At 35.9% G+C, this 16,519-nt stretch overlaps 1 protein-coding gene and 1 long non-coding RNA gene across 3 annotated transcripts in view; one reads left to right on the top strand and one right to left on the bottom strand.

The window, feature by feature from the left end:
- Nucleotides 1–16,519, top strand: part of LOC135102884 (uncharacterized) — a 22,943-nt gene that overhangs the window by 685 nt on the left and 5,739 nt on the right. Inside the window, exons 1-8 of one of the 2 annotated variants that reach the window (XM_064008484.1) lie at nucleotides 1–97; nucleotides 2,251–2,360; nucleotides 2,505–3,073; nucleotides 5,936–6,167; nucleotides 7,792–7,924; nucleotides 9,091–9,185; nucleotides 12,960–13,070; nucleotides 15,879–16,042. The exon at nucleotides 1–97 is cut by the window's left edge and continues 139 nt beyond it. In XM_064008484.1, coding sequence (XP_063864554.1) covers nucleotides 2,291–2,360; nucleotides 2,505–3,073; nucleotides 5,936–6,167; nucleotides 7,792–7,924; nucleotides 9,091–9,185; nucleotides 12,960–13,070; nucleotides 15,879–16,042 — 1,374 coding nt within the window. In that variant the 5' untranslated portion in view covers nucleotides 1–97; nucleotides 2,251–2,290. Of the gene's footprint in view, nucleotides 98–2,250; nucleotides 2,361–2,504; nucleotides 3,074–5,935; nucleotides 6,168–7,791; nucleotides 7,925–9,090; nucleotides 9,186–11,531; nucleotides 13,071–15,878; nucleotides 16,043–16,519 lie in introns of those variants that run through there. The other variant, XM_064008485.1, reaches the window with a different exon arrangement.
- LOC135102885 (uncharacterized) overlaps nucleotides 16,080–16,519 on the bottom strand; it is a 15,008-nt gene continuing 14,568 nt past the window's right edge. The window contains exon 4 of the long non-coding RNA XR_010269821.1: nucleotides 16,080–16,406. This is a non-coding gene — a long non-coding RNA (uncharacterized LOC135102885). The remainder of the gene's footprint in view (nucleotides 16,407–16,519) is intronic.

Below are 16,519 nucleotides of genomic sequence, written 5' to 3'. Positions count from 1 at the left end.
AGCGCAGCTCGGCGCGGTATCACAACAAACCCACCACTACCAGCTGGCGGCGCGGCTCTGACGGCTGGTTCGCCGGAATTAGAAAAAAAAAAAAAAGGTAAGTATTATCCAGGCATACAGCTATCAAATGCGAACCCTACATAGTCGATTATAGGTGTATATTTGTACAGTAAATAAAAAAAGAGGAATGCCATAATGATATGACTATGTAAAGAAATCTCGGTGTTTACTTTGTGGCAGTGCATGTTGGGATAAGCATGTTGATACCCTGAGCACCACGTATTGCTTAGTTTAGTACCATCAGGTAGAATAGAGGGCTGTGCGCTTCATTTATCTTTGGATAGAAACAGTTTAGTTTATTTATTATTATCATTTGGTATGTATAACTTGTATATTTGCAGGCCGCCATACAGTAAGGGTACCAAACAGATTGTATAGTTTGTTGTTGACAAGATTGTTGAGCTTGCATTACTGGTGGAATGTAGAATATAATATAGTTTTCGATCAAATAAAAGATTCTACTACATGCTTTTGCTTTGTATTTTCTTTAAAGAAGTTGGTAATAATGTGTGATACTTTAAATGTAAACTGAAAATGTGTGTTCATTTTAACCAAGCAAAAATTCATGACCTTTAAGCTCTTTCTGATGAGGAAATAGTCTTATAACAACCTTGTGTCAGTAATCTAACCTTATCATTATTGTTATGTTCTGATCAGGAGTTCTGATCCTTTTGGTCCCTTTACCAGTATCAAGGACCCATATGATTATTTTTTTTTTTATTTTGTGTCAGAGGGACAGCAGCCAAGAGCAAAAATTGCAGAAAAAAAAAAAAGTTCACTGAGGAGTGATGAAATTGTCCCAGACCCTAATCGTTTGTATCCTGTAGAGGAATGTAATAGTATATATATATATATATATATATATATATATATATATATATATATATATATATATATATATATATATATATATATATATATATATAGGTACGTTATTAACTTTACCTATTTAATTAATCTATCAAACAAAAATTATAGACATTTTAGTCATCCTACAGTAGCCTAACCTAACTAACCTAACCTACACTAATATAGCTAACACTAATATAGCTAATACACTAATTAAGCTAACCCAACTAACCTAACCTACACTAATATAACCTAACCTAAACTAACATAACTTAAGCATAACTAAACTAACCTAAACAAAACTAACCTAACCTATACTAACCTAACCTTGACTAACATAAAGTAACCCAAAGTAACTAAAACTAAACTAAATTAAAGTTAACTAAACTAACCTAACAGACCTTCCACTGGAACAATTTTATTACGATGTTGGGGGTTGTGTTTTCTGCCTCTGCAACAGGGAAGATCCACTACTGTGCATGTGCTCTGGGATGATTTTTGCTGTGCTAATTTATTTCACAACACATGTCCCTTTACAGAGTCCAAACCAACTCCAAACAAAGTCCAAACAAAGATACAGGATAGTTGTCTGGAAACCTCCCTCTTGAAAGAGTTCAAGTCATAGGAAGATGGAAATATGAAAGTAGGCAGGAAGTTCCAGAGTTTACCAGAGAAAGGAATGAATGATTGAGAATGCTGGTTAACTCTTGCATTAGAAAGGTGGACAGAATAGGGGTGAGAGAAAGAAGAAAGTCTTGTGCAATGAGGCCGCGGGAGGAGGGGAGGCATACAGTTAGCGAGATCAGAAGAGCAGTTGGCATGAAAATAGTGGTAGAAGATAGCAAGAGATGCAACATTGTGGTGATGAGAGAGGCTGAAGACAGTCAGTTAGAGGAGAGGAGTTGATGAGAAGCTTTTGATTTCACCCTGTCTAAAAGAATGGTATGAGTGGAACCTCTCCATACATGGACAGATAAGGCCCCTGTACAGAGTTAGCAGCTGGGAGGATGAGAAAAACTGTCGGAGATGACTCAGAACACTAACTTCATAAAAACTGTTTTAGCTAGAGATGAGCTGTGAAGTTTCCAGTTTAGATTATAAGTAAAGGACAGACTGAGAATGTTCAGTGTAGAAGAGGGGGACAGTTGAGTGTCATTGAAGAAGAGTGGATGGTATGATTATATATATATATATATATATATATATATATATATATATATATATATATATATATATATATATATATATATATATATATATATATATATATATATATATATATATATATATATATATATAATCATACAGTGAATTATATTTTTTGCATCTCTTAAATTGCAGGTGCTTGTCTTTCCAATGTAGTGATTGCAGGAGATCTGTAATGGCTCGAGGCTCCAGAAGAGGACCTCGCCGTGAGGAGACCTTGGGAGCAAGAAGCTGTGTTGTTCAAGGTAGGCATTTGTTTTGTAACAGAAATATTGATTGTTTTTCTTTTTATGCCAAAGACCAGATTCATTTTTTTTTTTTATGAACTAATTTCTTGCATTATATTTTCTTTATAGTTTATAGAAAAAACTAATGATATATTCTTGTAGCTCCTCCTAGAACAAGGAGCCAAGCTCTCAGGGAAAACCAAGAAATAGAAATACAACATACAGTTACCTACAAAAAGGAAAATGGATATGTTTCTGGTTATGTAAAGGATGTCAGCAAAACACCCTCACCAACTAGGGATGGATCACCAGACTCAGCAATATCTTCTAATAGCTCAAAGTGGTCAGTGTCTAGTAACATTTCCATCATGGGCAGACTTTCTGTATGTGGTGATTCAGAGTCTGTAACAGCCTTAAGCCCAGTTGTGGAAGAGGCTGCAAGAGGATCAAATGGAAGTGTAAACCCCAACACTGTAAAATGGGTGAATAACATAGTAACAGAAAGAACTCGAGCTGCCACTCCACTCATTAGAACAAGTGCTGCTGCCAATGGAAGTTTGATGAGGCACACAGGAAGTCTAGTTGCAGAGAGCTCAAATGTGATGGAAGGACACTTCTTGAATAAAGCAAAGATGGTATATGTAAATTCTGGCTTTACATCAGAGTTGGTGGTTCATCTCTACATCATTGCATCCTGTGCATCATCAGCATCAACAAAAGCTGAACTTGAGGTATGTTATGTATAGTTTGGAGTTTTAATTTCTTTAGCAATATGTTAGATACTGCCATTTACTATAATAGACTAGAAATCCTACAAATATAACCATGTAAGCAGTAAGCATGGTGTCATAAATTTCTTTCAGTAATGTTCAGATATACCTTGGGTTCATACAGCCAGTCAGTTATTGTCTTTCAAGTAACCAGTCATCAATCATATGGCAGCCATGCAGTGAAATGGTACGAATCTATTATGTTATGTGTTTGTGGAGTACTGAAATATTGTAGTATTTCTAGTAACTAGTAATCCATGTAGTTTAGTGCAATCCCTTGTGTCCATATCTGTGTAATAAACCAACATTTCTGCAAAGGGGACGGTAGACAAGGCATCCATAAGCACAGACATCTCACTATGATACTCACTTAGAATAAGTTGAAATAATCTTTAGGCCTATAAGGAGGGAGAGGAGCAATTATTGCCTGCCACTTTGCATGAAGGGCACCTCCCCCCACCCACCCACCCACACACACACACACACACACACACACACACACACACACACACACACACACACACACACACACACACACACACACACACACACACACACACACACACACACACACACACACACACACACACACACACACACAAACACACACACTAGACCAAGTATACATTGTCTGAGTCCACTAGGAAGAAGGGATCTTCTAACAATATAAATAGTACTACAGGAGGAAACAATGTTGCACAGGAATGAACAATTTTAGAAATGGGAGACAACTATGTGAAGGCAAACTTTGCAGAGCTTAATAAATTTTTGTGGAAAAATAAACTGGAAAGAGCTATTTGAAGGTAAAGTAGTGCAAGAAAAATATGAGATATTTTTGAGCAAATATAGAGAAGGGGTGGAACAGTTTGTACCAAGTTATAAAGTGAAAATTGGGAAGCATGGATAGTATAATGTCAAGTGTGTAGAAGCAAAAAAAAAAAAAAAAAAAATGGCATGGAGGAAAATGATGAGAAAACTGAACAGAAATACTTGGGAAGAATACAGAAAGGCAAGGAATGAATATGGTATAATAAGAAAGAGAAAAAAAAAATTTTTTGAAAGTGACTTAGTAAGAAAATGCAAGAAAGAGCCCAAACTCTTCTACAGTTACGTAAATGGAAAAATGAAACATAGGAATGACATTAATAAGTTAAGAAGAGAAGGAAGAATTTGTGAAACTACTGAGGAGATGAGAGAAATAATGAATGAGAGTTTTCAATCTGTGTTTACAAAGGAAACCAATTTTGTCCCCTTAGAGGAAAAGTTACAAAGGAAACCAATTTTGTCCCCTTAGAGGAAAGTTACTAGTGATGTGCCACAGGGGCCAGTGCTTTTGGCAAAAACTTATTGATTTTGGCAAAATAAGAGAAGATGTATGTATGATTACAAGTTAAGAATTTAAATTGAAATTATTTGCAAAATTGCAGAGGAAAAGGACTTGGGAATGATATTTTCAAACAGCTTATTACTAGAGTTACAAACAAAATAACAGGAGAAACATTGAGGTATTAAAGAGCTTATGAGTGTTGTTTATGTATTTAGATAGGGATGATGAAGTAATTGTTACCATAATACAGTGGAACCTCGGTTACCGAACGCTTCCTTTTCTGAACAAAATTTTGAACTCATTATTGCTCTGGTTGTGGTACCATAATTCAGTTCTAGAACAAAATTAATTGATTTCAAATATGAAAAGACATAGCAAAAGCTGTCACTTATTACTAATTTATAATTTCTATAAATATCTACTTCATTTTTATATATTTGGAGGAGAGAAACAGAGTATAAGAGAGTAATTCAGTCTTTGAAATAAGGTGAATGTGATCCTGTTGAGAAGCCTTGATGTAAACAAACAGTTTTTGGCACTCAGGAATAATCCTTAGCCACCTGTGGCTCTTTCAATGACCCCCAGTGCCATCACTACTGCTACTGCATTTTCTAAGTCTAAGTGTTATGATTACTTTCATTTTGGCAGCAAGTGGGTTACTTCTCTCTGTGTCCCTCTGTAAGGCTTCCCTCACCAGATCGGTCTAAATGGTATCTTTGGATGAGTTCTGTGTCACTAACTTCATTCAGTACACCTTTTCTGGATAAATAATTTGTGAGCTGGAGATGTTGCAAGGCAGCCATCTTGGCTGTGGGAGCGTCTGTCATAAGCCGCTAAGACAGAGTAGACTGGTGTCTGGGAACAGATTAATCCATTTTTACATTAGTTTCTGTGGGTAAAATAGTTCTGTTTTTTAACATTTTGGATTTTGATTGGCATTGAGGAATGAATTAAGTTTGAGAACACAGGTATATCTAGAACTTGATTATGCAGGAATAGTGTAGTCACCTTATGAGAAAAAAAATATTTAAGAAAATTGAAAGAGTATAGAGAGCAGCAGCTAAAATAATACCTAATGTGAAAGGCATATCATATGAAGAGGATTTTTTTAGGCTGCAGCTCCCATCCTTGGAAATAAAAAGGCAGAAAGGAGATTTAACTGCAGTGTTAAATGATTAAGGGAGTGGAACAGCCGTGTGTATGGAATGAAATGGACTCAAAGGGACACAGAAGAAAACTGAAGAGGATGGCTTGTAGGAGAGATATAGATTAAGATAAGAATCATATCTTCCTCCATAGAAGAACAACTCTAGAATAATTTAGATGAGAGAGTGGTCCACACAAGGAATATAACTTCAAGGATAAATTGGATACCAGCTGATATGGAGACAGGACAGTATAAGCATTTCTTCCTTCCTGTATGCCATAACTAATTAAATACAACTAGGTAAGTAGACACACACACTGATGACCATTTTGCCTCTTGTCTTCCACAGAAAATAGAATCTGTGACTCCAGTCAGTCACTTGCTGCCCTTGCACCCTGTAGCTTTGCAAGTAGCAGCTTGGTTTGTGATTGGCAGTCTGTATGACCTGATTTCACCAAGAACTGCACTGCTATTACCAGAAGTTGTTGTTTTACTTCTTCATCTGATGCATTATAGCAGCTTTGGGAAATTGTGCAGTCATTTTCATTCATATATGTCTTCCATTAAGATGGGACTTCTAGGTAAGTAAATTCTCATATTTCAGTTTTCAATAATCGGTTGATTAACTGTTCATTTAGTAGGCCAGTAAATTGTTAAACATAATGTAAATTATTTGAATGTTTATCTATAAATTTGGTTTTTATCATCCAAGATTGTGAAAAATCATATTCTTGATAAAATAATTGATATTTTATATTGTAACTGGATTGAAGCAATTTTTCAACTAACTATGATTGCTATTGCATTGCTACACACACAATGCAGGATACCTAGAGTATTTACTGGCATCTTGCTAGACAGCTACCAACTTCAACTTGTTTTAACTCAAAATTTTCTTGAGTTGAAGCTCTGATTACATTCCACTTGATTACACATTTGATTTTGTGTTTAATGTTATGTATACAGACAGTCTCACTGAGATCATATGAGGCGCGCGGTGCAACAACGACGTAACCGAGAAATGGAAGTTTCGAGAAAAACGCGCTCAAAGTTAAACACTGATTGCGCACAATAGGATACCCTTAAATAAGTAAGTATTATACATCATTTGAAAGGTCTTGGGTAGTTCTGTTTGGGGATGTAGGTTTCGAAGTGATAGGTGACGATTTTGGGTGGATGACTTACGCGTTAATTAACGCGTATACCGTAAGTAATAATTTTTTTTCCCGATATTGTTTTCATTTGTTAATAATGTGTTAGAGCCTATTACACATAGTATTAGGTGAAAGTTTCATGAAGATTGGTACATAAATAAATTTTTTATGAATTTTTTTCCGAGCGTAAAAAATAAAACTTACTCATTACCGGCTCATTACCGGCTCATTACCGCTCGACTTTGAGCCTTAGTACAGGTGCTTAGATGGTCGAATATGACTTGGCCGATATCACCACGAGACTTTTACACCCTTCTACCACACGGAGCAGGCAAAAACACGAAATCTCAAATTTCACGGTTACGTCGTTGTTGCACCGCGCGCCTCATATTTAATAGGTAATAATTCCTGAATACTAACTGCATTTTTATTTTATCACTTGTGGCAGGATTACTGTTAACCATATGAAGCTCATTGTGGTCTTGTTTTGAAGCTTGAAAGTTCTATTCTAAGATATGCTTAAAAAACAAGTAGCATAAAAAAATGTAAAAAAAGTTGATTAAATTGTCACACTTGTAGACACCCATCATAACAGTTAACCTCACCTCGCTGTAAATGAGAATTTTATGAGACAAAATAATGTTGTATACAGTATCTCTTAGAGATAGATTGGGTGATCTGGAAGGCCAATGGATATCACCAAATCTTGAAATGAGGTGTCTGTTCTGGAAGAGTTGTCATTGTCATGCTGCATCACTAATGTCACCTTGTTGCATCCACATGTCAGACCAAGCCTTTGTAATGTGGGCAAGATGAAGGTGTCACTAGTTATACAGCATGACTGACATTGACAACTCTGAGAACAATTCCTCAGACTCCTCATTTTGAGATCTGGTGATATCTCTTGTCATTACATTAAATTATTTGCACATTGTATTTGGATTGTCAGGGGAGCATCATAGGATTAATGAAATTCTTCATGTATGTATGGAGAGACTAATTGTAGCACAGGTACATAGTTGTGTGTTATATTCATTGTGAATCTTTTCAGGATCTCACCTTCTTGCTGTTCATCTTGGCTATAGACACAACCTTGCTGGGATGTTGTCAAGAGTGAGCTTTTGTTATGGGCTTTGTACCACACTGTTTCCTGCAGTTGCCAGGATGGTCAGCCAACATCTAGGGTAAGTACCCCTCTGTGTGTGTGTGTGTGTGTGTGTGTGTGTGTGTGTGTGTGTGTGTGTGTGTGTGTGTGTGTGTGTGTGTGTGTGTGTGTGTGTGTGTGTGTGTGTGTGTGTGTGTGAGACAGAGAGAGAGAGCTATCCTCAGGATAATGAGTGCATGCCTGTGGTACAGTTAAGGTATTATACTTCTACGTATATAATCTGTTCCACTAAATCATATGGTTATAAAGAGTTAGTAATGTAGAGAATATAAAAAAAATGGATCTCGCTTTCAGAAGTGCATGCTCATGCTTAACATTCATACATACAGTAAAGCATTAAGCCTCTTATCTAGGCATTACCTGAAACAATATATTTTGTATTAATGACTCTTCAAGTTAATTTTTTCTTTCTCTCTCTAAATGTAACAACCCTTATGTGATTCTGAATAGTCTGCAGTAGCCTTGTTTATTTTGGAAATTGTGATGATGTGATATGGCATTAATAAGGATGACAATAGGACCATTGAAATTGCATTGCTATTTATCCCTTGGTGCATTTTCATTGCCATCATTATTATTATGTAAGGTCAACCATGTAGGTCAGCCATAGTCATCATACCAGCTCATCATGTTGTTCAGTTATGTACAACCTTATTAAGTTCTCTGTAATTTGCCATCTCACACTTTTCTTTGGTTCATCTACTGACACACTTCCATCTCCATTTATCATGCTTCACCTTGTTATTCTCATATATTTATCAACCTTGCTTGTTAATTGTATCATGTACATGGAATGTACTGAAAGGAGATGAATTTGCAGTGTCACTGAAAGCCAACTCAACAAATAAACAACTAAGGACCAGACTAAGAGAATAAGTGAAATAATGGCAGATTACACTGCTTGGTATATATGCAGATATAATGAAAGTGGCCACCCATCTTCAGCCAAGCTAAGCAAGGTTATACTGCAGCTTATTATGACTCTTTCTAAGATAAGAGGTTTGATTTTAATACCAAGTATAAAGGGCTCTGTGGTTTTAATTCTGCAAGTACATTACATGAAGTATTAGAAAATAGTGAAGTAGAAAACAAAATACTTATATGAAATCCTCATTTAATGTATAACTCTACAATGGTGTTGGTGGCAATGCTTTTAACACATTAATATATAATCCTCTTTACCAGGAATTCCATTAACTATCAACTTCTTACTCTCTTGAGTCTTCTGAGCATCATATCTACACTTAGCATCTTGGGGAGTAATACCCCTACAATCAGTGGTAAGTATAATAAATGGAGATTCCTTATGTTCTGTGTTTTGCAGTTTATGAGGCAATTCAGTGTTTTTAAAATTTATTATATGAAAAAAAGCATGAATGCTGAATTCCAGAACTCAGTACTAAATAATTATAAAATGTACCATTGAACCACTTCGTACCACTGTGCATGTCTTTTCTTCTCAGACATACTATTGAAAATGGACATAATTAATATCTGAATCTATCTTTTCTGATGACTTACTCCCTGTGAGAGCATCCATCAAGGATCAAGTCATGGCAGAAGAGCATTTGCCTCTCTTTGTCCAAATATTCCCTTCTTGCTTGTGCAGTTGCTTTGCCTCTACTAGCACTTTGTTTACCCATATACTCCTTCACCCTATCCTTGCTAACATTTTTGTATGATAGAGGCAATCCTGTACTAGTGTTTTCTCATTGAGTGGAATATTGTATCTTTAATAAAATGTTACACTGTCATCTATAAAGAAATGGTACAAGACTACCTTATCTCACCTCATGGCCTAAACTAGTGAAACAACTGTTGATGGCAGAGTCAATGCTGTGTGTGAAATTCTGTATACATACCAGTAATGGTCTCTATTCATTAATGTGTCTGTCACTGTTAATGAATATTTACTTGGCAATATTTGCTGCTGCATGTACTATAACATACAGTGAATATTATCACTGACACCTAGTAATAAAATACTTGCTAGTCTTGCTATTAATGATAATGCTATATGACTGACAGTTTAGGAATTAAAAAGGAAGGTGTTGGTTACTTAAGGAGGAATTTTGTTTTATGTTAACATTCCTTTATCCTAATTTCATAAATAGCTTGTCTCAAAATTGGACTTAACTAGCAGCAGCACCTTTTACTCCATACTTGAGACTTTTAATAACTCCCATTACTGATCTTCAGCCTGTATAACATGCAAGGTGGCTTTTAGAGATGTTGGGAAATAGTGTGTCTAATAAGCTTCTAAATATGGTACTATAGAGAAATTGTGCATGATTTTATTGAGGCATGGCTTAAAAATGTGTTGTGGAGGTTCCACACATGTTGCTTAATGAAACAGGGTGGAGTCAAAGGCTTTTCATCTCACTAACTTCAGTCTTTCATGTTCATCCCAATATTGCATCTCATGTTATCTTATACCATTATTTTGATGGTTATTGCTCCTAGAAATTTAATAGCTGCATGCTTTCTCAGTTCTATTGGCCTCTCTGCTTACTCTTTCTTTTCTTTTGCTTACCTTACAAATATAGGAGTTATCTAGTACTGTATCTAAACTCTTCATCCTTTTCACTGGTGAACTCTGAAACTCTGCCTGCTCCTATTTGTATCCACGTTCCTGTGGTGTGGACCATTTCAGGAGGGGAGTATCAAAAATAGGTTTATATAGTTGGAAACCTATTCTGCTCAAGTTCATGGAGAGTGGCAATTTTCAGTTTGATTTTTTTGTAGTCTTTGGTCAGTAATCCTTTAATGCAAAAACTAACATGACAGTAAATTTGTTTATTTCTGGTAATATGGTATGGTAGATATGAATTTGGTAGTTGATATGATTTACCTTTAGATAGTTAAGTTTGCTCGTAAGCATTGGTGGTAAATAATTACCATGCTACTTAAAAATATCCAAGTTACAGTTAGTTGAAGGCATTTTATTGCTGGCAGTATTATATTGCTATGCTGATTTTGAGAGAATGTCCAGTGAAGCTTAGTTTTTTCATATTATCATTTTAGTACAAGAGATCCTTTATGGTACAAGTAGTTATGTTTGTCCAATTGTGCTTATGTATTAAGTTGTATATTGAACTGTATTGAGCTGTAGTTATTCAAAACAAGTGTAGTTATTCATAATAAATCATAATGAAAATCATAACAAAACCTTAGGTTCCATCAATTAGGGGATGTAAAATGCCAAAGGCATCTCCTTCAGAGGATCCTGAGGAAGAAATGGAGTGACAGGACAAAATCCAGATATGAGGTTATGATTGAAGGAGCCTAAGAGAGAGGACAGAGTGACAGAATAAGCAGGATTAGATATTAAGAAAAGGTCAAGAATATTGGACATGTCAGGGTAAGATGTTGCACCAATTGCTCTAGGTCAGGAAGGAAAGCAGAGTTAAAGGCTAATTCACAAGGTTAGTCCACAGGGAATGGAAGCAAGCCAGGATGTGCTCCACTTTGAAAGTTCAGTAGTGAAGAATTTTTCAGTTAGAGGAGTTAGGAGAGGTACACTGCACATGTGAATTTAGTTAGTGACTATGAAGTTGAAGCCAGATGGTAGAAAATTAAGAATGCTCAGGAGTGTGGGCACAATAGCTGACAAAGTCATTCTGCAGGTACAGTGGACCCTAGAATAATGAACGGTTTAAACAGCGAACAATCTCGGTAACGAACTGAAATAGTTGAAATATTGCAACCTACAAAACGAACTAAAAGCTCAATAACGAACTGGCAAAAATAGCGTAACAAGACCTGGCAACACTGGCATAAAGAGACCTGGCAACATGGGCATAAAGTGACCTGGCAACACTGCTCCTGTTCCTCGTGCCATAAGCATAAACAAGAGGCTGCTCTTAGTGTTTGCTCCTTGTTTAGCCTTGTTTAGCAGTGTTTTGTGAGCAAGACAGCATTCAGCAACATGGACAGCACGAAGAAGTCAGAGAAGATGAGACAGCCTATTACAGTCGCTATGAAAAAGGAAATCATCAAGAAGTATGAGGAAGGAGCAACCATCACCCAGTTGTGTCACCTTTATGATTGTAATAAGAACACATTGGCACCATCATCAAGGACAATGATAAATTTAAGGCTGCCACGGCTCCACAGGGCATCACTAAGTTGGTGAAAACAAGAAACTGTGTCACAGATAAGATTCTTGTGTACTTTGGCATTGACATAAGTTTGAGGGGCATTGTTAGTGATTTTTGGTATTTTTTTTGTTATATTTGCGTATTTTGTATGTTGTGAAACCAATTAAATTATTTGCCTAAGTTCTTAAGATCACAAAACGAACTTTTCCTTTAACGAACCCCTCAATGGAACCAATTATGTTCGTTATTCAAGGTTCCATTGTAGATACAACATCCAGTTTTGGACTGAAAATGAGGATAAAGAAAGTAGGAGGGAACAGAGAAGAAGCTTGCTCTTAGTAGTAGCCTCAGACACTTGTGTTTCAGTAAGGAAAAGGTGGGATTTGATAAAGGAGAGTTATTGTTTTACATATTAAATATGGGGGCACATTGAATGTGCATACTCTTTTCCTCTTCCTTTTGATTCTCTCAACATCACACCATACCATTCCTCCTTCCATTCCCTCACCAAACTCATTTCCATTCATGCAGTCATTCACTCCCAAACCTTTCATGTGTGTCTCCTGCACTCCTGCTATATGAAGCCTGTCCTTCCTAACAGTTTCTACTACTTCTCTCCTCTTCCCAGCTACACTCTTTCCATTTCCAGTAATTGAGGTCACTTTCAGTACTTTACCTATCACCCCTTAGGTAGGATGGAGCCCCTCTTTGCTTATAACTTTGTTGTCTTCCTACACAGGAACAACTGGCAGCTGGGAGGGCTAGCACACTGCTTTTGCAGAGGGACTCAGATTGCCAGATTTCCTGTTAAAGGCTGTTGAAAACAAACCTTAATCTCATAAAAATTTAGCCCTGAAAATTAGAATTTTACTGTGAAAGATTATAGAGAATTAAGGAAGAAATAAAGCAAATTCTAATGAGAAATTGGTATTGACAAGATCTTGCATTTTACAGGTCTGCTTCCTATTGTGTCTGGTCGTCTCAGTTGGGTTAACTTAATTGGCTGTCTTACGATGAAATTTGCTGTGACTGTGCTGGCATCATCATTACTTCCTTGGCTTGATGGTATGTATGTGTTCCCTCTAACTTATAATTATGGTATTTTAAATGGTTTTCACAAATTTTGGTTTCATTGCAGGTAATAGTAAAATTATTTTTGGTTTCCTGGATTTCCTTTTATTTGTATGATCTAATATATTTCCCAGCATTTAGCCTGTTTCTCATCTGCATGATTGAGTGGTGGCTTGCATTGTAGCCTTTTGATAAATGATAAAGAGAATGGATTACGAATTTTTGAGGTTTTCCTTAATCTTGGGTTTTGTGTGTTTGTTTGGGAGTAATGAGTTGTGTGTTATGATTTACTGTTTCTGCATGTTATTTTCTTATTGCTTATAAAACAAAGTGTTGTGTACACCTTTAAGATTCTGTTCACAGAATGATTCCAAATAGGTGGAGTTGTGATAATGAATAAGAATGATAGGTGGTGATAGAGGGTGGATGAAGATAAAATCTAAAGAAAATCAGCTGAAAATTAGAAGAATGGAAGAGCAGCAGGTGGTTGTACCAGAGATGTTGAAGTATGAATGCTCAAGACACTTTTCACTAAATACTTTTTACACATGTCTCACAGCAAACACCTGGTCAGTACAATCCCTACCTATTCTACAGCTAAATTACTCTTCACAGGTCACTTCTAATATGTTAGATGTTCATTTTGTCTTTGCCATTTTTTTTGCTCACCCAGCTGCTAACAATGGGGGTGTTTTTATCCATTCTTGAATGTTGGGAGATTCCATTCTTACAGTTTTACAAAACAGGATGAATTCAAAAGTTTTCACCTCCACTCTTCATTTGGCTGTCTTCAGTCTTTACTTACCATCATAGTATTGCATCTCTTGCTGTCTTCAAATATTTCCATGGCTACTGCTCTTAGTGAATTGCATGCATCCCAGCTTTCTTTGGTTTTGCCATACAAGACCTATTTATTCTCATATTGTCACTCTTATTTTTTTAGTTCATTAATGCAAGTGTAAATCATTATCTTCAGTCTTATATCCCTTTCACTTGGAAACTGGAATTCTTTACCTGTTTCTGTTTTTTCTCCAACCTATAGCTTTAACTATTTCAGAAGTAGATCAAGTCATTCGTGGAACTAGATTGATCAACTGCTTTTTTGCAAACTAACAACCTTTTTTTATAAGAGGTAAAATGAGTGGGCTTTTACCCCCAATTTTTTTTGTGTACTTGGCAAGCCTCCTTGAACACTCAAAAGATTTATACCAAAAAAATTATCATATTAATCACCTTTACAGTTGTTACCAAATAAATTAATTTGCACATTCCCACCCTCCCTTCTTTTCACTCACACTCATCTTCCTTCTATAACAACACATTTTCATTGAACTCTTCCCTCAGCCTCCTCCTATTTATCTACTTTCTCTTATCAACATCTTTACTTTCCTATTCCAATTATCAACATCTTTACTTTCCTATTCCAAGACTTGTACTCAGTCCTCTTTAGTTAAATGTAATTCCTCTTGCACATTCTTTTTACAACCTTATCCCATGTTTTTCCTCTATCTCCTTCCAAGATATTTTCTTGGCAGAAAAAAAAATTATGAGTTTTATACCCCAACCTCTCATCCACATCAGATATCTTGGCTCTTCAAATTATATTTCTTCTGTGACCTTTCACCTCTCCTCTGCAGCCACATTTCATATGCATGCCATTTATATCAGTTCTTCACTCCACCACTCATTTCCTGTCTTCAGTCTAATACTTTCCATGTCAGAAACCTCCTTGCACATTCCTATTAAATCACTTAAATAGCCACCATTACTCTTCTACTTTACTGTAGCCTTGCTCTTTCACTGCATCTCATGCATCTTCCAACTAAGATACTATCCCAAACTTCCTCACTTTCAGAACTGCCACTCTTGCCTTGTTAATCTACTCTTTCACTCTTCAGTATCACTTTTGTTTTCATGTTTATATCTTATGGGCTATTGTTTAGTTTCCTCTGTTTAACTGATAAATCATGCTATTTATAATACATTTCTAGTAGTTTTGTGTATATTCCAGTGTTATTGTTACACTCAAAAGTTACTTAATTATTAGGAAAATTACTTGGTCTTGTGCTTTTCATAGCTTCCATATCTTGAAATTTAGTTTCACTTATTGTAACTACAAATTGATGTGTAGATGCTTAACCTTTTTATTTTTTTATTTTCTATATCTGTTGTGTTGTTTAGATTGATTTCTCAATTTTTTGTTTCATACTAGCTCTTTTTTTTTTTTTTACTAAGGCCTAGTGTATATTTTTTTTCTTGTTATTTTACCTGTGTAACTAAAAACTTTATTCTGAAAACTTCTAGTTCTTCTAAAACTCACTTAGTTATGGGTTTTCATTTGACACTACTTCTTTAAACTAAGTTATGGGTTTTCATTTGACAGTATTTCTTTAAACTAACTTGTGTTATAACATTTTAATTTTATATGCTGAGGCTAAGATCAAAGTTGTAAAGGCAGTCTGACCAAAACTAGAGATATTAAGACCACCTGCTCTAGAGCAGGTCCAACAACCACTCTAGTCTGTTGTTCCCTTACTGCTAAGTGCTGGATGGTAGGGGTCATAAGAGGGAGTTAGAGAAGTATGTATAAGTAAGTGCTGGATGGTAGGGGTCATAAGAGGGAGTTAGAGAAGTATGTATAAGAAGTCCTCAGTTGCAATTATCTATTGCTGACATGTGTTCTTACATAAATTTGCATTTAGTTGGTTTGGTAACATCATTATTAATTAAACATGAAAATATTTACATAAAGATTGCATATAGTACATATGTGAAGGATAAAAAGTTTATTATGACTTACAGCTTTACTGAGGGACAACAGTGAGAAAATGGGTCTTCCAGAAGTTGTAACAAGTGGATTACTTTGTACACCTGCTGTAATTGTGCCTTTTTTGCTACTCTGCACAACAATCCCCACAGCCATATCAGCAATGGCTTTTCTGCTGACATTATTTTATCTTTTCATGGTAAGTGGAGTATTGTGCATGTATTGAGCAAGTATACTTTGTGATAATGATACTGTTTATATGTTAGATGATGGGTCTTCTGCCATGGCCACACCTTCCTGGGTTAAGCCCCTGGAGGCATCGGGAAAATAAATAGACTCACAGGTCTGTGATGGTTGGTGATCTAACACATTGCTGCTGGCTGACTTGTCTTGTACCCCTTGCCTCATCTGTGATAACCATACCACCTTTTGTACTCCCAAAAGTCACTGACACTATACTGCTAAACTCTGTGAAGATAGTATGTAAAGATCAAGTAGCAAGCTCACCACTAAAACAATTTACTGAAGGCCAGTCCAGCATTGGATGAGAAAAGTCAGTGTAACTGGAACAACCAAAATTAAATATAATTAGAAATTTGGCATTGGTTATAAGAAATATGAATTATACTGGATTTATTTCAACAGTGTGTATGTGTATAATATGTGTGTGTGTGTG

This window comes from Scylla paramamosain, chromosome 8 (assembly GCF_035594125.1).
Source record: "Scylla paramamosain isolate STU-SP2022 chromosome 8, ASM3559412v1, whole genome shotgun sequence".
Taxonomy (NCBI): Eukaryota; Metazoa; Arthropoda; class Malacostraca; order Decapoda; family Portunidae; genus Scylla; species Scylla paramamosain.
This window is presented reverse-complemented; position numbering and strand designations above follow the sequence as displayed.